Source organism: Leiobunum rupestre, chromosome 1, assembly GCF_980474605.1.
Source record: "Leiobunum rupestre chromosome 1, qqLeiRupe1.1.hap1, whole genome shotgun sequence".
Taxonomy (NCBI): Eukaryota; Metazoa; Arthropoda; class Arachnida; order Opiliones; family Sclerosomatidae; genus Leiobunum; species Leiobunum rupestre.
The window spans coordinates 73262311-73284565 of record NC_143384.1 but is presented as its reverse complement, the minus strand read 5'-3'; the positions used below and the strand labels follow the sequence as shown (position 1 = coordinate 73284565).

The following is a 22255-nucleotide window of genomic DNA, read 5'->3' as shown; positions in this document are numbered from 1 at the left end:
CTTAAGTCCTCTACCATTAACTGAAAAACTCAATCTAAATTACTAAGAAGGTTTTTTTTAAACCTTTCCTAGGCGAATACTCGAACGGTGGAAACTTCTGGTATGTGAGGAATTCTGATCCAACGACACCGACAACGACAAGTAGCGGCAGTACCTTACCAGTCTTGCCATACAATGGTAGCAGTAACGGTCATACGAACGAACGCCCGAGTACGCCACCTCCCAATATTGGCAACCAACCTCAGTCATTCTTTTCGCCCGCCGATCCTAACTCCCTCTGGAATTCTTCCAATAACAATAACGACAGCTTCCCGCATAATCGCGGCACCCCCAACCATATGCGCAGTATGGTCAACAACCATCGCAACAACTCTAATAACAACCACAACAACAACAATTCTGCCAAACATGTCAACCTGAATAACGGCTCAGTTAACAACCCCGGATTGGGCCCGAATACTAACAGTGAGTCTCATCTAATATCCTCGGATTACCAACACCTTTTGCCCGATACCGATCCTTCCATAACTGCCCAAGCCGGGTCGCACGCTTCGCACGTTTCCTCCTCCCCGGATTCTTCTCCTCGCTTTCCCTATTTGCCTTGCATTCCTTGCCTGAACGAAAAAGATAACAGTAGTAGTGGCAGTAATAACGTTACTTCCGATACCCCTAATACTACCAGCCGTAACGCTAAATCTCCCGCTCCCAGAGATACTACGGTTATTGAAAATGCCGATGAGTCTACTTCTCCTCGTAAGAAAAACCCATCTGGTCAGTCTCCGGGTGCTAAAAAGAGCAAAAATTTAAGTAACGGTGGTAGCAATCTTAGCGGTGGGGCCATTGGTGGTGGGTCTCCTGGTAACAGCAACCAAGGCTTATCCAAATCCTTGGTCGAGGGTTGTAATAATGTCTCGAGTGAATTGCTCAATACCTGGGTCTCTCATTCCCCCACCGGTGACATGAGACGTATGTTCAGGGGTACGAGATCCCATTCGGAACCCCGCAATGGAGGAGACCTTTATAGGATGGGCTCTGTCTACAGTCAAACAGGTATCCATCGCTAATTTGAAGTCTGTAGATGAGTTTATGCTTCTAACCATTAGCTACTGAAGCCATATACAATTTGATAGTTTTATGGTAACTTTTTCATTTTCATGGTTAAACCAAAAATACCATGTAGTGTAAATGTTAAATTAGTTAACTAAGTATATTGTTTTAGTTGATTTTTGTCAATTTCAACCTTTGTTAGGGTAAAAGTTAGTAGATTTAGATTATTTTTGGGTTTGAACTAAATTGTAGTTTAATAATAGTGAAAGGATAGCTTATTTTACAGTAAATTTTATCTCAAGGAGAAGTCCTGCATGTACAGATTTCCTCCGTAGTGTGTAGAATTTTCTTCCAAATCTGACTAATAATTTTTTTCCACACAAAAACACAATTATGCACCTTATTAGTTTGTAATTTGTTATCGTAAAGAATAATTTAAATAATATTTGAATAGCGTAGGTTATGCCTTTTAGGCCTGGATAGTTTTGGGTGTCATGAAATATGTTTTTTCAGCTCTCTCTTCGGCTTCGGGTCCTTCCCGTTACCGCCCTTACAACTTCACACGAAATCCCACCGAACTGGAAGGCGAAATTGTCAGTACTTCTCTAATCAAGAGCACCAGGGGTTTCGGTTTCACTATCGTCGGTGGAGACGATTCTGGTTCGGAGGAATTCTTGCAAATTAAAAGCGTGGTACCCAATGGTCCCGCTTGGAGTGATGGCAAACTTAAGACTGGTAATAAATTCTAATTTTTGGTTTTCATAGTTTAAAATTTGGATTTTAAATCTCTATTTTTGGGTTTACTTAAAGCAATTGGCAGCTCTGCTCTAGTGTAGTACTTGGACAGTATGATGTATGTCGTTTTTGGCAGCTTGTTCTACCTAGTGTATTAGGTTCGATGGGTTGAAATTGCCAAAGCTTACAAATGGGTATCATATAATTGCAATAGGGCATTCAGCATAGCTATTAAAGTCTTGGTCTCAAAATTAACACTGCTGGGACGTCATTTCAAGATTTTTCAGGGGGGGGGGGGGGGCAGAACTTGAATGTCCGATGGGACTGTAAAATCGATATAGTTATTGCATAATTGCAATAATAACATTCAAGCCTAAACAATGAATACATCAAATTAAACAGGACGATGTAGATCATGTAGTTTTATACAAATTTATTTGTTAACTTTTCGAGCAAATGACGTACCTGGTTCACTGTCTTATGACCGAGGCTTAGCAATAAATTTTAATTAAATTATAACATTTTCGATTGAACCAAAATAGGTTATAATATGAAGAGGTACACGCCTACATTATGTTTATAAGCAGAGATTCTTAGTTTGTTCGTAGCCATGGTAACGCGTATAGGTCGGCCATGACATTAAGACACCCATGGTGTTCACATGATTATTTCGCAGAATAGTGCGTCGTTTTGCCTCGTGATCTTTGACGTGAAATTAATGTCATGGCGGCCGTTTCAAGGCGGGTCTTAGCTACGAGCAAGCACACAATTGTAGTAGCTCAGTGGTGTAGACAAGGGGAGGGTTTCTGTGTCCACCCCCCCCCTCGCTGAGTGTAGCTTTGGCTGTACTAATATTTCACCCCCTTCTCGACCCTCTCAGGTATTTTACATAGTTTGGACCCCTCCCTTGAAGGATTTCTGGCTATGCCACTGTAGTAGCTTAAGAATTTTGTAAATATTTATCCGGGATAAATGGTGAAATGGCCACTAGCTTTAAAGGGGAACGATCAAGCTTTAAAGGGGAACGGTCAAGCTTTAACCAGTTAGATAACCCTATAGCCCGTTAAAAACTAAAATTTATGGCGAAAACCGAATTAAAAAATATTAAGTGTTTAATTTTTAATTAAAAAAAATAAATTTCAGGAAATTGAAAAGCGCGCGTCCGCCGCGACACTTGCTGATAAATCGGCGAGACAGCAAAACAACATAAAAGCGCGCGTTGCTGAAGCCGCGAAAAATTTATTTTGCACGCGCGGCGCGTTCCAGTTATACGAGATCTAAGCCTAAATTGCGTGATTTTAAAAGTTAGGATAGTTCGCAAATCGCTCACTAAGGTGCTGCTGGCGCTGGTGATACACCTGAAGATGGCGGCGAAAATTCAATCCAAAATACTGGGCGTTATTTTGCATTTCAACTTTTTAGGCCAAAAACTATTTTTTCAAGGCAAAATAAGGTACGTGTAAGTATATTGAACGTCTTGTTGATCTTTTGATATGGAAATAAGGCCATATTTGGAAAAGCTTGGCCGTTCCACTTTAATAAATACTTGCAATCTTTCTTTAGTTTTATAGCTTTAAGTTTAAATTACTTGAAGTATTTAGTTGGATAATTAAAGACGAATTTGTTGATTGTTTAACAGGCGATGTCTTAGTATACGTCACCGGAACCTGCGTGTTGGGTTTTTCGCACCAGGACATGGTATTACTGTTCCAGTCGATACCACCCGAAGAGACGGTCCATCTTGAAGTCTGTCGCGGTTACCCGTTACCTTTCGATCCGGAAGATCCCAACAACGAAATAGTGACCACGTTAGCGGTCAATTCGGAGGAAAACAACGGCGGCGAACCGGGTAGTCCAATCTACGGTACTTCCGGGCGGGCCAGCGGACGCAACCAGCAGCAACAACGAGGCAACAGTGGCGCTGAAGGTCAAAACGGGGAAGCGATGGGTCGGGCGGCCAAGTCGATGCCGGACCTGAGCGTCCGGCAGTCCGCCGATAATTCCTTGGCTCAACGGCACAATAGCGCGGATTTACTCAGCGGCGGCGACAATACCCCGGACATTCTGGATTTCAACCCGCAAAGTTCGAGTAAACCCGAATATTTAACGGTGGAAATTGTGAAAGGGACAGCCGGATTCGGCTTCACGATAGCGGACAGCGCTTACGGACAGAAGGTGAAGAAAATCTTAGACCGTCCCCGTTGCAAACTGCTGCAGGAGGGCGACATTCTGGTCAAGATTAATCAGCTCGATCTACGAGGTTTGTCCCACTCGGACGTCGTACAAGTGCTGAAGGACTGTCCTTGCGGGGATTCGGCTCAAATTACCGTTCAAAGAGGCGGCTCTCTGTCTCCGAGCAAAAGCAAAGGAAAGGCTGCAAAGGTAAGCTTTCTTTATTATTAGTCTGCCATCAGTTATATAATAACATTAGTGTATAAAATTTTTACATAAGTGTGACACTTCCTATTTTTCAAACGCCAAGGTTTTACTGAGAACTATTCACGAGACAGCATTATGGGCTTCGTCGCCGTTTTGCGTCCGCTTGCTAACGCGTCACACGTAGCCTTTGATAGCGCCTCGCTAGGGGGAGATTTTCTTCTAGTGATGAGGTCACTCCGTTACTAGCTCTCAGTAAAATATTCCGCAAAGGGACAAACTTATGGAACAATATTATAGACTTATGGTATGACACTGAACAGGATTGGCACTTTTTTAATTTTTTTAATAAAAATTAAATCAAACAATTTTTTGGATTTTATTGATTTTTATACAATGGCTTTTTTCCTGTATAATTACCGGATATTTTACATTTATCAGTTAGCTAATCTTGAATTAAATCAAATCTTAACTAAATTTAATTACGATTTAATATTTTATTTTGCTCAGGTTTTCTATGTATTTTAATTTTTTTAAGGAACTATTTTGATAATTTTTTATATGATTTAAATCAATGATTTTTCAAGAAAATCCGTTGATTTTAATCTGGATTTAAATCAGCCAACTCTGACACTGAACTTTTCCGGGAATCCGTTTATTGATAGTCTGTCGTATCACTATACTATTGCGTAATCGGAAGTCACTTAACCGGAAACTCTCCCCTTCTACCTTTGCTGGCGAAATCACTGCCAAATTAGTTTGATGGATATAAATACGAGCGAAAACGCGTTCAAGTCTCAAATTTGAAAGTTACTAACTAATATAATATTATATTAAATAGTCAATTGCCACATAATGATTCACATGGTCATTGAGGAAACGGACTATCATTAAAGAAGTTAACATTGTGATAATAGAAAGTGTCATACTTATGTTTATGATCTGTTAAATAGTCTGATTTTGTTTTCTATGGACAGAATAAGGCTCTCGACGCTAGCAGAAAATCTAGCAGCTCTCTTTCGCAGTCTTTTCATTTTCCAGAAGATCTGTCTTATTCTTCAGGTGAGATATCATTAAGTCACTCCTTTATTATTACCTAGGAGCAACAGCACCCCACACAAGGAGAACGCAACCCGTCAAAAGTCGTGCATTTTCTCGCGTACAGTTTTCATTGGTTAGACGCTTTAGCGCCTGCTGCCGTCGGAAGGGGAAAACTCGCTAATTGTCTTCCCCCACTTGTAAAACGTTCAGCGTAAAGGCTCGTCCAATGAAATTTGTTCAAAACACTGCGTTAGCGTGATTAAAGGCTAGCTGCGTTCTCCTTGTGTTTGTTGCTCCTTTATTGTACCAAGGGGAAAAGGACGGAATAGACACTTAAAGAGATGGTGTCAACTTGGACACATTTCGAATTTTGTGATTGAGGGTACATCATAAGATAGATTTTATGTCCAGAATTCTAAAATATAAATGTTATAGCACTTAAAACAAATATTTCGTTATTAAAATTAACTTTAAAATAATAATCAGCTAGGCTAATACCCAAGGCACCACCCTAGGCCTAAGTCATCGAGTGACTTATAAAACCTTTAATTCAGGGGGCCGGGTTACAATGCGTAGGAGGGTGGTGGCAAGCCACGCGAGCCAACAGCTCCCTACACTCACTATTACCGTTAACCTCAACAAGTTTTTATGGAAGGGGAAATCGAAGAGCTAGAGGGAAAACCCCTTAAACCAGTTGTTCTGAGTTTTCACCCAGTGCCACAAGCTGGGATCGAACCCGGCTCCTCTAGCTGCGAGGGGAAAGTGCTAACCACTCCGCCACGCCACCTAATATCTATTTCTATGTTTTTGAGAAAGAAAAGATTTCCTACCTAATTTGCCAGTTTCAATAACGTTACCGCCATCTATCGGTTTCCAAAATTTGCACCGAATAAGGCAGCCCGTTCTTAAAATTAATCTCGAGCAAAGCGAGTGTCAAAACTATTCCAATATCCCACTATTTGGCTTTCCGTTGCTACGCGTTTGGAAATTATGAATGTTTAGGCTTAGCTTCTCTTTTCGGTTTAGTCGCAAGCCAGATTCCCTGCGCGGTACAAATGAACTCGAAATAGGGCTATTTTAATTCCATTTTAATTTGTTTTGACTCAAAGATCTATTTGGTTCGAGTATTTCGTAAGTTATTTTATCATTACTTTAATTTGTTAGGGTTTAGCTTTTTTGCCGCTTTTTATTATGGACTTTTCTACTTTTACGCGTATTTTAACTGCATTATAGTCCAAAGGTGGTTTTTATTAACAATTGATCTACATTATTGAAACTGGCTAATTCCTTACGTACTAGTTTTTGTTAGGATTAAAGCAACTGTCGGCTCTATCATTGCCACGTGTATTATGAAAAGGCCCCTGTTATTAGAGATGGTCATGAATCTATCCGATTCTTCGAAAAACGCGACTTTACTGGAGAGCGTGGTGCCATCTATAAATAGCAAAGGAAGCTAAAATTTAAAATAGCCAAATGATAACGTCGTCAGAGAGCCATTGTAGAGTATTATAGTTATACAACTTATACTATATTTAGTGGGCTTTAACCTAAATTATATATCCATGTAAAAATATTGTTTATTATTTCTGTAATTTGCGGAAAATTTTCTGGAGATTTTTCCGCATTTTATTTTTCCGGAAAATTAACCACACTACTTACAAATAAAACTAACATAAACACCTGACTATTTTATTCAGTAACTCGCGCATGCCCGTAAGTGAGGAAATAAAAAGAGAGCGGCATTTATTGAAGCGCCTATTTTGTGCTGTGAATCACTCCTGACAATTATAATGCGTCACTCTTTTTGGCGAAGACACCAGCTGGGGAATTATTAGCTTTGACGTCATCACGAGTAAATCACCCCTTCTTGTCAGCCCCATTATCCCTCTAGTATTTAGGACGCGTTAAAATTATTTTTGTAAAACAAATTCTTCCCGTGATTGTTCCACGACTATTACCGGTCCGTTACGTACTTGTTTGTTTGATATTTGCTGCGGTGAAAGATAGGCCTGTTTTCTTTTGCAAAACGGATAGCCCAAGACTTCAATAAATTACTCATAGACGATATGAAATAACAAAGACCATTTACGTCCTTTACGCTGGTTTGCACGGGAAATGCTTTTCTCTTTATGACAGCAAGCAGAAGGTTTAGCGGGAAATGAGATAATACAGAAAATGGCTTCTGCGTGATCCATATGTTCTTTTATTTTCTCTAGTCGTCTAGTCGCTTTAGGGCAGTATATCATTAATATAAACGTTGCAAATTGAGTAAATTTGTAGATAAAATACTCTTTTTTTTAATTCAAAATACTTGCTCCATAACGCAAAATGTAAAATCTAAAATACTGTCTCCATAACTCAAAACGAAAAATACAAAATGCATTTTGAAAATTGGTTTTCCTAAATGTAAAATGGTTTTTGCAGCTCAAAATAAAAATACAAAATGCATTTTGAAAATATTTTTACAAATGCACTCTGTGTACTTTTTATTAGTCACATATATTTACAATGAATTTATTGAACACACGGAGAAAATTAATTAATTGTGAATTACTAATTAATTATTATTATTAATTAGTAATTAATAATAATTAGGTAGAGATTTCAAAACCATCCTCTCAGCCACCATCGGAAAAGTCAGGGAATTTGAATATGGGTATAAAAGTCAGGGAATTTGAATATGGGTATAAAAGTCAGGGAATTTGAATATGGGTATAAAAGTCAGGGAATTTGACTATGGGTATAAAAGTCAGGGAATTTGAATATGGGGATAAAAGTCAGGGAATTTGAATATGGGGATAAAAGTCGGGGAATTTGAATATGGGTATAAAAGTCGGGGAAAAGTCAGGGAATTTGAATATGGGTATAAAAGTCGGGGAAAAGTCAGGGAATTTGAATATGGGTATAAAAGTCGGGGAAAAGTCAAGGAATTTGAATATGGGTATAAAAGTCGGGGAAAAGTCAGGGAATTTGAATATGGGTATAAAAGTCGGGGAAAAGTCAAGGAATTTGAATATGGGTATAAAAGTCGGGGAATTTTAAAAATTAGTCTAAAAATCAGGGGATTTCAAAAACTAGTCTAAAATCAGGGAAATGTCGGGGAAATTTAGAATTAGTCTAAAAATTAGGGAAATGTCCGGAGATGGTCAGGGGAAAACCTGAAAAAGTCAGGGAATTGGATTGTGAAAATACCGCGGCAACCCTGATATTATAGACACTTGGTATTCCCAGTTCAACCGAATACATTCTTGGTTGAGCTTGTGCAAATCAATATGTATGATCACGTCTATCAGTCGAATTAAGACGCCGTTTTTGTGGCATTTTTCAGGCTTCTTACCTCCTCTACGAGGAGCTTACCGTAGCAAGACTCCAACGGCAGATCTGTACAGCTCGCGGGACAAGGAAACGGTGTCCGTCAACAGACCAAAGACCCCTTTAGTCGACACTCGCAACTGGTCGCGCAGTTCGGCCCCCGAGAGCGGACTGGGCCTGCCCAAAAACATTCATTCTTCGACGGCGACGCCACCGAACCATTCATCTCCGCTCTCCAACTCCAACGGCGAACATTATAATAACGCGTCCGGCAGCATGGACAACAAGCAGATGGACAGTATTTATTCGCCCTCTCTCAAAGACACTAGCGTCGTCGTCGATGGTGGCGGCGGTGGTGGTGGAGGACATCATAATACCAACGCGTACAATTACAAACTGTCGAACGGGGCGTCATCCTCGCGTCATCAGGACGTGGACGCTGGCGTAAGCGCTTGGCCCTCGGATTTGGGCCGAACCAAAGATTATCCGTGGTTGAGTCGCAGTTTTCGGGACACGAGGACGTTGCAAAGGGACCGCCATTCCGGGTTCAATCCTCGCAATTCCGACTCTAAATTGCGCGATTTGTACGACAAGGAGAACCAATTCGGCGGCAATGGACCTTCGCAAAGGATGCCTCTCGATTTGAACGGTTTTTACGGCCTCGACGACGGACTGTTGCAAAGGCAGCCCTACAACTTGGAGGATTGGCGTAGAAGGATTAATAACTCTTCTAATTACGCCTACCCAACCAAGTCGACGACCGTTCCTAGTTGGTTGCCTCCCGAACGAAGCCAAGTGGACGGTGGTTACGATACCCGCGTGATCGGCGGTGGTAGTTCGACCTTGGGCAAACAACAGCTCTCGAACAGCGGACCTTTCTACACGTCTTATTTCAATAGTCAACATCAGTTTGGAAATTACGACACGACTGGCATTTCCGGTTACGGCAGCTCTCCAAATTCAGCCAGCGCTCAACAGTCAATGAGTAAGTTTTAAGCAAAATGTTTATTTCTATTTTCTAACCTGAATGAAATAAATTTGTGGTGTAGATCTATTTAGCCTCAATAGTATAGAGGCTGTTGTTTTCTGTGCAGCAGTGGTGGTGAATACACCGCAGCGCTAGCTCCAAATGTGTCCTCGCTAAACTTTGATTACTCCTTAATGATATTTGATAATTTTGATTACTCCCTTATGATATTTGATTACTCCTTAATGATATTTGATAATTTTGATTACTCCCTTATGATATTTGATTACTCCTTAATGATATTTGATTACATTTTAATTAATACTTCGTTATATAGATATTAGTTCCCTCTATCTACCCATGCTAGTGTCACATCTCGATCATTAATTGAATCGGGTGTTTTCAACTCTTAAAAGAAAATTCATGATATAGGTAACGACAAAACAAATTTCTGTCCAACAGCACTTGATCAGAATTTGTGTTGTCATTCGATTGGAATTAGTTACTTTTATCCAGCCACAACAGTATGTTAATTCAATTGCAATAATAACAATACTAATTTCAATGTTAATGATACAACAATCAATAGGAAATATCAAAATTGGTGATTTGATGATACATTTACCAACGATAAATTTCTGCCTCCATGATGGCAATGTAATATATAGTTTACCTATTTTTAAAACTATATTGGGATTTGCTCTTTAGGATTTAAGAGTTGCTGTTTGTTTAACATAAATATAAATTGATGCCATTTACCTCAACTTCTTAGGTCATTTTCAACCGCCAGAATCCAGTTCAGGGTACTACACATCCGCAGCGATATCTCCACACCCTTCAAACACATCTCAGTCTTTGAATGGCTCTCAGTATGACAGTCTGACCAGGAGGAAACACAGTACTTCGTTCGAACACGAGCAGCCTATCACCTCACTGATGGTGCCTGGCAGTCAGTACACCAAAGAGGGCAACCAGTTCTCTTCCCCCTATGGCCCCACGGCATCTGGAAACAACCCACAACGATTGCTTACAACGTCTGCGCACCAAATGGCCAATTCTTCTGGTCAGATGGACATGGCCATAACTCTCCTGAGGCAGGAAAGTGGCTTCGGATTTCGCATAGTTGGTGGCACCGAAGAGGGATCCCAGGTGGGAGTGAAATTAAAATTTTTACAGCACGTTTATGATAATATTTAGAGATAGTTCTTGTAGTACCTATATTTATATCATAGAATTTTATAGTTTTTTGTCTTATAGGATTTGAGTTGTTTATTTCTATATAGAATTTTGGGTTATTTATCATTTTATAGAGTTTGAAAGTTAATCATTTAAAGTATTTGGGGTTAATTGGCTTACTAATAAACATGACTATCTGGTATTTAGAGATTTAGAGAGCTTGGTGTTGATTTGTCTCGATAGGTCTCAATTGGTCATATTGTTCCTGGAGGAGCGGCGGACTTAGACAGCAGGCTGCAAACAGGGGACGAGATAGTCTCTGTGGACGGTTCTTCCGTTCTCAACACCTCCCATCATCATGTCGTCCAGCTGATGGGTAATGCAGCCCAGAGTGGAAAAGTTGTCTTGGGTATTCGCAGGAAGTTACCCAATTTTGGTAAATATTATATTTAATCTGTTTTTAAGGAAATATCAGATTCTTGGGTTAATTTCTTGTTTCTGCAACCACAGTATAGAGGCTAAATATTTAGTTTTTTTTTTTAGTTGACTCTCTATCAAAATCGCAAGATGGAATTTTTCCTTATGACGTCACTGTCACTCGAAAAGAAAATGAAGGATTTGGCTTCGTTATTATCTCATCCGTAAGCCGTGTTGGATCCACAATTGGTAAATTGGACTCTTTCCTCTTCAACTCTAATATCTAGCTCTATTTTAATTACCTATAACTTCTTTAGGTCGTATCATAGAAGGAAGTCCGGCAGAACGCTGTGGACAATTGAATGTTGGTGACCGTATATTAGCTGTAAACTCTGTCAGTATTTTAAACATGCATCACGGGGAAATAGTAAACCTTATTAAAGATTCCGGATTCTCCGTTACTTTGACAATCGGAGCTCCTCAAGGTAGATTTTGACTTTCATTTTGATTCTTGTAACTTTTATATTGGCTTTCAAGACTCACTTGTTTATCACACAAATTTTTTAATCAGATGACGCATCTAGCAGCGCTTCCATTTCACAAAGGGTAAATTGAAGATTTATAATCGTAGAAATTATAAGTTGTTCGTAACTAATTTTTATTTATTTTCTAAATTTATAAAGGGTGATGATCATTCTTTGGAACATGATGATCATTATTACGCTGTTGAACTACATCGAGGCTTGCGTGGATTTGGTTTCAGTATTCGTGGTGGACGTGAGTTCCACAATATGCCACTTTTTGTCCTGAGAATAGCAGAAGGAGGTCCCGCTCATCAAGACGCACGATTACAAGTAATTATCATAATTTTACTTTATATTTAAAGTGTTTATATTCTAATAAGTATTATATTTTTTAAATTATTAAGGTTGGCGATCAGATAATCGAAATTAATGGTATAAATACCAAAAATATGGCTCATTCAGAAGCCATAGAGATAATTAAACAAGGAGGCAGCTCCGTTCGTTTATTGGTGAAGCGAGGCAATAAGATGACATTAGCCGTAGGTGAGTTAAAAGGTTTTTAAGGTTTAAGATTTTCAACTAGTTGGTTGTATGAAAGGCTGTGTGTGGTTCAGTTAGGTAAAAATAAATAATTATAAATTTTACCATAAGTAACATAATAAACATAAGTATGGCACAGAACGAATTTGGTTAATGATAGTCTGTCGTGGAGTGATTGCGAAATAGGAAGGAAACTCGTCCCTTCCCTTTCCGTTGGCCAAATATTTGGTTAGTTTGATGGCGAGAAATATGACCGTACACGCATTTAGGTTTGAAATTCGAAAATAACTAACTTCTGAAATTGAGCCAGTGTTTATAATAGTAATTTTTATCTATTCAATAATTCATTATTTTCCAAAATTAAGTGTTATTTACAGTTTTGAAAGTAATTCAATTTACAATAGGCGTTGGCTGGTCCGTTGAAAAGGCGGCCGGCTGACCGTCGGTGATTTTCCGAACTTCTTCCAAATACTAGGAAGCAGTTTGTGGAGAGTTGTCAGTCTGTCGGTACTTAATGGCTTACGTTGTTATTGGTGAAACAGACTATCATTAAAAAATTTACATTGGGTGAATAGAAAGTGTCATACTTATGTTTATTATGTTACTTTTGTTTTTACTAATAAACAATAAAATATGAAATATAGACCAAAATTCTTACGTATTCAGTGTTAATATAAATTTGCGAAGGGGTCTTTTTCGTAACATGTGGTTTTTTAATTATTTTCAAGTGGATCATCCTAGTCCCATAACGCCTACAGGCTCAGCTGGAACGCCACTGTCTGCAGGGTCGTCCATCATGAATGGGCCCATCTGTCAGAGTTCCCCCAGAGATATAGCGGCTAACTACGAGATCCCGAGGGATTTATGGAACTACGAACCTCACTGAGTAGTATATAACAATGATTTATAAAGAGAAGTATTGAAAAAAGTTTATAAATATAGATAGATATTACTACAATCTTTGTGTTAGAGGGGATAAAAAAACATGTTGACAAAATGTTTCATTCGCTGTTGAAACTCTTTCCAAAATTGCCTTCCTCGAGCCCCTTCGTATAAATACGTTTCAGCCGGCTGGTCCAGGCTACGACGTTCTTGTTATTACCTATAAAAAACATTTTCAAGCCAAATAAATGAAAAAAAAAACTTATTAGTACTTCCACCACCAATCGTAAATCTATTCCTAAACATCCCAAATATTAAGCTACAAATTTAACTGTTGTTAAAGAAATTGATATTTTAAATCCTTTCAGGCGTTAAAACCTACTTATTTTTTTATGAAACTATTTTATTTTTGGTTAGTTTTTTAAGGGCCTCTAATCTTAATTTCTTCTTTAACCAAGCAAATCTGGTTTTAAGCAAGGCTTAGCAAATCTGGTTTTAAGCAAGGCTTAGCAAATCTGGTTTTAAGCAAGGCTTAGCAAATCTGGTTTTAAGCAAGGCTTAGCAAATCTGGTTTTAAGCAAGGCTTAGCAAACCTGGTTTTAAGCAAGGCTTAGCAAATCTGGTTTTAGCAAGACCTAACGAAAATAATGAAACAGCAATACACTTCAGTTTTAATTTTCAATATTCAATAACTTGGTTCTTAAGAGTTAAAGAATTACTCCTTAAATTAGTAAATTAATTATGAACTATAAAATTTCAATGATCCTTGTTAAATGTCACGGCTCATTTTGTAAGATAAGAACGCTTTTTAAGACATTCCATTGTGATTTTTTCATCAATAAATATTATTTTTTATTAAATCGTACAACGCAAAATCCATGTATAGTGACGTAAATAAATGTTTCACAGAAATATATATGTAGAAGCAAAATGTTGTACATGGTATTTTTCCTTCCGCAATTTTTTTTTTACCTTTCAGTCTCTCAGTAATTAAAACAAAGTAATTATATTTTAAGCAAAAATTATGCAGTAGTTTGAGGACTGTGTTAAACGGTGCAATTGTTTTGTTAAATATCGTATGTTGATTTTAGCTTAATCGACAATGTTCGCAGTTGGTATCTTCCGACACCAATTTAAGTTTATTCCCCCTTAAATTGTTGAATAAACATGGGGGAAAAGTGTAATTTTTAGAAGTAAAAAAATATTTAAATTGTTGCTTAAATGAATGAAAACATTTTTGTGCCTTTTGTATACTATATCATTCCAAAAAATGAACTTAGAAGAAAAAATGTTTTAATAAAAAATATTACATATTCTTGTACAAAAATATTCATTTTATTTATTCAAAATCTCCATCCGCATTTATAGTTTATTAGGTGGGGGCCCGCCTTTAGCGAGGCAGACAAACACACAGACTGACATTCAGAAATATATAGTAGAAAAAAATCAAGGTAAGTAGAATAGCTATTAGAATCATATAATACAGGGCCCCCAGATGTCCTATAATTCCTATAAAATCCTATATTTTAAAAAATGTCCTATAACATCCTATATTTTTTGCAAAAGTCCTATAAAATCCTATAATTTTGATATTTTTCCCATTTCAAATCCAAGCACGCATCATCATCGGCATTTTTTCGGACGCATCCTATTTAACAAGGTTGTGCTTATATTAGGGTTTTTGCCCGCTCTTGTTAAAACGTTGGCACGGCCCTGGTCTATACTTTTGTTATTGTTAACATAGCTACTAGTATATTTTTGTGATAAAATGGTTATATAGTTTTTATTTTTCAAGTGAAAATCAAAGATTTATTAATCTAAATATAAATTTGGTCCTATAAAATCCTATAATTTTGTTAAAAAAAAGTCCTATATTTTTATAAATATAATCCTATTTTTCCTATAAAAAAATGAAGATTTGAATGGGGGCCCTGGATAATATTACAGGGTAGCAGATAACATAAGCTAAGTTTTCTAGTTGTAAACTATTACTCCCTTATTTAATGATAGGTTCTCGTGAAGTTAGTAGTAAAAATGCGAGGGCTGACCACTGCGAAATCGGTGTACACGCTTCTCTTAAAGGGTGCGTATTAAGCTGTGTGCACGCTTCTCGTAAAGAGTGCGTATTAAGCTGTGTGCACGCTTCTCGTAAAGAGTGCGTAATCGGTGTCCACGCTTCTCGTAAAGAGTGCGTATTAAGCTGTGTGCACGCTTCTCGTAAATAGTGCGAATTAAGCTGTGTGCACGCAGTGTTCCGAAGTGGTAAATGTCAGGTGTCAAATAATGTGGCAGAAAGTGGTAAATACCGACATGGCGAATAATACTTTTACTGGCTAATATGCCAAATAGTGGCAAATAATAAATTTTAATAAAAATAAAAAAACATTCCATAGGAAAATATATTTGTGCTATTTTAGACAAATTGACGGAGAACATTAACCCTTATTTAATTTTTAAGTGAAACAAAGCCCTTAAAAATTAAATTAGGGTTAATTTTCATGTTTTCCGTTATCACTATTTCTTGAAACTGAAACCAGATTTGGTTTCCGAATATTATGACGCTTCGACCAAAGATAATTTAAACTCGTACCCTAGATTCGAATACTGAGAGCTTTCCCATTGACGGTTTTGTTACGAAGCGTTTACCCTTTTCCGGCCCGTGACCCGTTGCGGTAAAGCCCAAACGGCTCCATTAACTTGTCTCGCCATAGTTTCCTAACTTAAGAAAACATAGCGGATAATATTGCACCCATTTCGCACCATTATGCACCACCACTTTAAAATTTTGCACCATCACGGTTTACGAGTTATTTAAATTTGGAACTTGGCAGGCTAAGTTCATGGCAGCTCGCCACTTTCTTAAATTCAAAAATTGAAGTAGTCTATCTCGTTGCACCAATTTTGCACCATTATGCACCATCATTTTAAAATTTTGCACCAAACTGGTTTAAAAGATATAATAAACTGAAAATGGGCGGGCCAAGTTAATGGTAACTTTAAATGACTTTTGTCCTAAATGTAAAAAACCTAGCTGGTCGCACTAGTTTTGCACCATTGTGCACCACCATCTAAAAATTTTGCACCAAACCGGTTAAATATATATATTGATTTGAAACCTGGCTTGCCAAGTTAATGGTAGTTTGCCACATTGTATTTTCAAAATGGAAAAAGTCAATCCTGATGTACATAATTTGCACCATTGTGCAGCAATTATTTCAAATTTTGCACCAAATAAATTTAAGTTATATTTACATTTGAAACCCGGCGAGTCAAGTTAATGGTAGCTCGCCACTTCCAAAATTTTGAAAAGGTATTATCACATAGTGTTGTGGGTATTTCGCACCATTGTGCACCATCGTTTTCATATTTTGCACCATACCGGTTAGTGTCATACTTCCATTCGAAAAAAGCATATTATGACCGGCCAATAGGCGGGCCAAGTTAATGGTAGCTCGCCACTTCCATATTTTTGAAAAGGTAATATCACATAGTGTTGTGGGTATTTCGCACCATTGTGCACCATCGTTTTCATATTTTGCACCATACCGGTTAGTGTCATACTTCCATTCGAAAAAAGCATATTATGACCGGCCAATAGGCGGGCCAAGTTAATGGTAGCTCGCCACTTCCATATTTTTGAAAAGGTAATATCACATAGTGTTGTGGGTATTTCGCACCATTGTGCACCATCGTTTTCATATTTTGCACCATACCGGTTAGTGTCATACTTCCATTCGAAAAAAGCATATTATGACCGGCCAATAGGCGGGCCAAGTTAATGGTAGCTCGCCACTTCCATATTTTTGAAAAGGTAATATCACATAGTGTTCTGGGTATTTCGCACCATTGTGCACCATCGTTTTCATATTTTGCACCATACCGGTTAGTGTCATACTTCCATTCTAAAAATGCAAATTATGGCCTTCTTCAAGAGCATGGTTAACTAGACCATACGTCCCGTTTTGAACGGGACAGTCCCTTTTTACGGTACTCCGTCCCGGTACCCCTAGGAAAGCTTCGGAACGCAGAATTGTCCCGTTTTCAGTGAAGAGTCTCCGATAGCATCGAAATATCACGCGTTTAAATGAAGCCGATAGCATCGAAATATCACGCGTTTAAATGAATCCGATAGCATCGAAATATCACACGTTTAAATGAAGCCGATAGCATCGAAATATCACGCGTTTAAATGAAGCCGATAGCATCGAAATATCACGCGTTTAAATGAAGCCGATAGCATCGAAATATCACACGTTTAAATGAAGCCGATAGCATCGAAATATCACGCGTTTAAATGAAGCCAATAGCATCGAAATATCACGCGTTTAAGTGAAGCCGATAGCATCGAAATATCACGCGTTTAAGTGAAGCCGATAGCATCGAAATATCACGCGTTTAAATGAAGCCAATAGCATCGAAATATCACGCGTTTAAGTGAAGCCGATAGCATCGAAATATCACGCGTTTAAATGAAGCCAATAGCATCGAAATATCACGCGTTTAAATGAAGCCGATAGCATCGAAATATCACGCGTTTAAATGAAGCCGATAGCATCGAAATATCACGCGTTTAAATGAAGCCGATAGCATCGAAATATCACGCGTTTAAATGAAGCCGATAGCATCGAAATATCACGCGTTTAAATGAAGCCAATAGCATCGAAATATCACGCGTTTAAGTGAAGCCGATAGCATCGAAATATCACGCGTTTAAGTGAAGCCGATAGCATCGAAATATCACGCGTTTAAATGAAGCCAATAGCATCGAAATATCACGCGTTTAAATGAAGCCGATAGCATCGAAATATCACGCGTTTAAATGAAGCCGATAGCATCGAAATATCACGCGTTTAAATGAAGCCGATAGCATCGAAATATCACACGTTTAAATGAAGCCGATAGCATCGAAATATCACGCGTTTAAATGAAGCCAATAGCATCGAAATATCACGCGTTTAAGTGAAGCCGATAGCATCGAAATATCACGCGTTTAAGTGAAGCCGATAGCATCGAAATATCACGCGTTTAAATGAAGCCAATAGCATCGAAATATCACGCGTTTAAGTGAAGCCGATAGCATCGAAATATCACGCGTTTAAATGAAGCCAATAGCATCGAAATATCACGCGTTTAAATGAAGCCGATAGCATCGAAATATCACGCGTTTAAATGAAGCCAATAGCATCGAAATATCACGCGTTTAAGTGAAGCCGATAGCATCGAAATATCACGCGTTTAAATGAAGCCAATAGCATCGAAATATCACGCGTTTAAATGAAGCCGATAGCATCGAAATATCACGCGTTTAAATGAAGCCAATAGCATCGAAATATCACGCGTTTAAGTGAAGCCGATAGCATCGAAATATCACGCGTTTAAATGAAGCCAATAGCATCGAAATATCACGCGTTTAAATGAAGCCGATAGCATCGAAATATCACGCGTTTAAATGAAGCCTATAGCATCGAAATATCACGCGTTTAAGTGAAGCCGATAGCATCGAAATGATAGCATTCAAATGCACTTATTTCGCACCATTATGCACCACAGTCGATTTATTATGCACCATAATAGTTAGCGGGAAAAAAATAATTTTGAAATTTGGAGTCTCATTTTTCACTTTTTCACGAGTTAAGTCACCCCCCACTTAAAACAATCACACTAAAAATTGCACCCATTACGCACCATTATGCACCACACTCGATTTATTATGCACCATGTGCACCACAATGCACCCGTCATGCACCACAGATATTTTTCATTGCACCATGCTCCTTCAAAATATATAGGAACTCGTCATAACCATATGGGGGTGCTAAGTTAACGGTAGCACCCCCACTCTCGATATCGATTCTTTTAACGTGCTTAATCGAATGCACCAACGATGCACTACCTCATTGCACCAAGTTAATTTTTAAATAAGAAATGTTTCTGTAAAATCTAAATAATTAACTATAAGATAGTCGACATTTTTAGCAGCTTATAAATCATGCGTAAACGCGAACGTCTACGGTTTTTTCTAACGTTGGAACAAGAAAGTCGTAGATGATAGGGATTACGGTTGTCTTATTAGCACTGGTATATAAATTCTGACCACATGTCTTATTAGCTGTTGAAACTGTGTAATAGAAAAATGAAGATCAAGCTTGGCTTCTTAGTCGTGCACGACATCAAGTGGCTTAATCTGAAGTCAAAGTCAAGTATAGGGCCAATAATAAAGTTGCGTATTCTACAGCGTGTTACGGATAAGAGTATCGAAACGTTTATAATTTATTCTATCGGTCCCTACGAGTTTAAAATGTCAAATGAACCATGGTCCTAAAAGCCCCGTTTCAGAGTTACGAGCTCTCAAAAATGATTCTGAAAACATCGAAATCAACGCTACTGTGAAATCTTTATTCTTCCTTGACCCTAATGGTTTTCATAAATTTATCGGTTGTTTTTAGCGATAAAGTGATAAACAGATTGTCGAATATCAAAAGATCACTAAGAGTCGTTCAGGAGTATGCACCACCAGTTTTTGAAATTAATAATTAGTAAATTTTTCCAACTTAAATTTAGTAACCCTTTCAAGTTAACGATAGAATCAGCTAAACTCTTGTAGTGTGTGATACGCAAAAACCAAGGACACATAAAGAAATTGTTATCATTTTTTAAAAAATTAAAAAATAATTTTTAAAACCACTATTCTAAATGCCCACCTTGGGCTCTAATACACAAACGTCAACTGCTAAAAATGTCGACTATCTTACAGTTGAGGAGTCATTTTTGAAATAAGATCATTAGTTGGGGCTGTCGTTAACCTAGCCCTAACGTTAATATTTTTGTTTGAGCACCCCGAACGCTTGATACTGAATATACGCCATATATCCAAAAAGAGTGCGGTGCGATGGAAACTAACTGCGGTGCATAGTACTACATTAAGGGTGCAATCGATTAGGCGCGTTAAAATTATCAAATTCGAAAGTGGTGAGGCTGTCGTTAACAGCAAACATTTTCATTTTTTAAAAGCTTGGGTAATGGTGCAATTAGAAATCTCTGTGGTGCACGGTAGTGCATTGTTGGTGCATTCGATTAAGCACGTTAAAAGTATCGATATCGAGAGTGGGGGTGCTACCGTTAACTTAGCACCCCCCATATGGTTATGACGAGTTCCTATATCTTTTAGAGGAGCATGATGCAAGGAAAAATATCTGTGGTGCACGATGGTGCATGACGGGTGCATTATGGTGCGCATGGTGCATAATAAATCGCATAATGGTGCGTAATGGGTGCAATTGAATGGCACTATTTTTAGTGTGATTGTTGTAAGTGGGGGGGGGGACTTAACTCTGTCCCCGTGAAAAAGTGAAAAATGACACCCCAAATTTCAAAATTCATTTTTTCCCGCTAATTATTATGGTGCATAATAAATCGACTGTGGTGCATAATAGTGCGTAATGAGTGCATTTGAATGGTACCATTTTTAGGGCGATTAGTAAATGTGGGGCGGGCAGACGTAATTCCCCCCCGCTAAAAGTTCAAAAAGGAAAGCCTAAATTTAAAAATTAATTATTTCCGCTAACTAGTATGGTGCATAATAAATCTTCTGTGGTGCATAAAGGTGCCTAATGGGTGCATTTGAACAGTACCTTTTCAGGGCAATTGGTGAAAGTGGGGCTAACGGAAATCTGTCCCCACTAAAACTTTTAAATGGATCTTCATTCAAGCGCAAATTTTAAAAATAATTATTTCTGCTAACTACTATGGTGCATAATAAATCGACTGTGGGGCATAGTGGTTGCATTTGCATGACACAATTTTTAGGGAGATTGGTGAATAGCTCCTGTTTAAAGTGGTTATTTTTACCACAAATGTGTATATTTACGGATTATTTCTGCCTTAAATCTTAATTAGGGCCTTATGGGCCATTTGATGTTTATCGCGTCTGTTTTTGTCACACATGGAAATTGTTTTGGGGTATCGGGGATATGAAGAGATATATTTAAATTTCACAAGCATTTTGTATCGATTTATATTACCCGATACCAAAATGGTCTTGTGCAATAAGCATTTTGACAATTTTCATTAACAATCTTGACTACCCACAAATTTTTATTTATAAATTTCTATTTTATAATTTACATTATATTTTGAACAGCGAACTTGTAAAGGTCTATTCACACGAGCCAACTTTTTGATCCAACTAGATGAGTCAACTTTGAGTTGAGTAAACTAGTTGGTTCGATGAGTTGATCCACCAAAAAAGTACGCGAGAAAAAAATGGATCACTGATCCATTTTTGCTGACTCAGCATTTTGATTTGAAAAGTTGGCTCGTGTGAAAAGGTCTTTAGTGTGATGCGAAATTATTATTAATTGAAATCCGGGAGTTTGCGGGAAAAGCTGTCCAGATAAATAATGTTATTCTTTTGCGGAGCATTTCATTAGATTAAATAATTAAATAATGATATAATGTAATGGTGCCTAATAATTTGAGTACGGAAGATAATTCTACGCTAAAGCTAAAATTTTGGATAGACCAAAATGTAAAAATTCAAAATTTCTATTAAGTAGTATAGTGTATAATATATCGAATATGGTGCATAACGGGGCGTTATGGGTGCGTTAGAATGACACCGTTTTTAGCGCGATTGGTGAAAGGGGGAGGGCTGAGGTAAACCTGCCCCCCATTTAAAATTTTAAATAACTCTATAATGATACTGATGCGTAATGATTGGTGTGTGGTGCATGATGGTGCGTAATGAGTGCGTTTGATTGGTTAACTTGTCAAAGTGGAGGGGCTATGGTAAAGTTAGCCCCCTTTAAAGTGGTTTTCCCTTCCGAGTCCCATGGGTGCGTAATGGTGCGTAGTGGGTGCATTTTAAACAAATAGTCAATTTATCGAAATGGCGATGGGGGGGGGGGGGGGGGAACTTAATCAACCACCACAATTCGCAAAAATCAGGAACGAATTGCAATGAACAACAATTGCAAATCACATCAGTCGATGCCCGAGTGAATTAGCCAGTGACGGGACGTGCGGGTGGCGGGTGAAGTGCCACAGATTACTTCACTTAAACGCGTGATATTTCGATGCTATCGGCTTCACTTAGACGCGTGATATTTCGATGCTATCGGCTTCACTTAAACGCGTGATATTTCGATGCTATCGGCTTCACTTAAACGCGTGATATTTCGATGCTATCGGAGACTCTTCACTGAAAACGGGTCAATTCTGCGTTCCGAAGATTTCCTCG

The 22255-nt window shown here is 38.2% G+C and overlaps 1 protein-coding gene across 8 annotated transcripts in view; it reads left to right on the top strand.

The window, feature by feature from the left end:
* Positions 1-13948, top strand: part of Magi (membrane associated guanylate kinase, WW and PDZ domain containing protein magi) — a 45379-nt gene extending 31431 nt beyond the window's left edge. For 4 of the 8 annotated variants that reach the window (XM_090153189.1, XM_090153196.1, XM_090153181.1 and 1 more), the window contains 13 exons: positions 73-1050; positions 1561-1782; positions 3422-4164; positions 5136-5220; positions 8528-9496; positions 10251-10627; positions 10898-11090; positions 11198-11320; positions 11389-11556; positions 11643-11677; positions 11755-11925; positions 12000-12138; positions 12864-13948. In XM_090153189.1, coding sequence (XP_090009315.1) covers positions 73-1050; positions 1561-1782; positions 3422-4164; positions 5136-5220; positions 8528-9496; positions 10251-10627; positions 10898-11090; positions 11198-11320; positions 11389-11556; positions 11643-11677; positions 11755-11925; positions 12000-12138; positions 12864-13021 — 4361 coding nt within the window. In that variant the 3' untranslated portion in view covers positions 13022-13948. The remainder of the gene's footprint in view (positions 1-72; positions 1051-1560; positions 1783-3421; positions 4165-5135; positions 5221-8527; positions 9497-10250; positions 10628-10897; positions 11091-11197; positions 11321-11388; positions 11557-11642; positions 11678-11754; positions 11926-11999; positions 12139-12863) is intronic. The other 4 variants (XM_090153227.1, XM_090153218.1, XM_090153211.1 and 1 more) reach the window with 4 other exon arrangements.
* The last annotated feature ends 8307 nt before the right edge of the window (positions 13949-22255 follow it).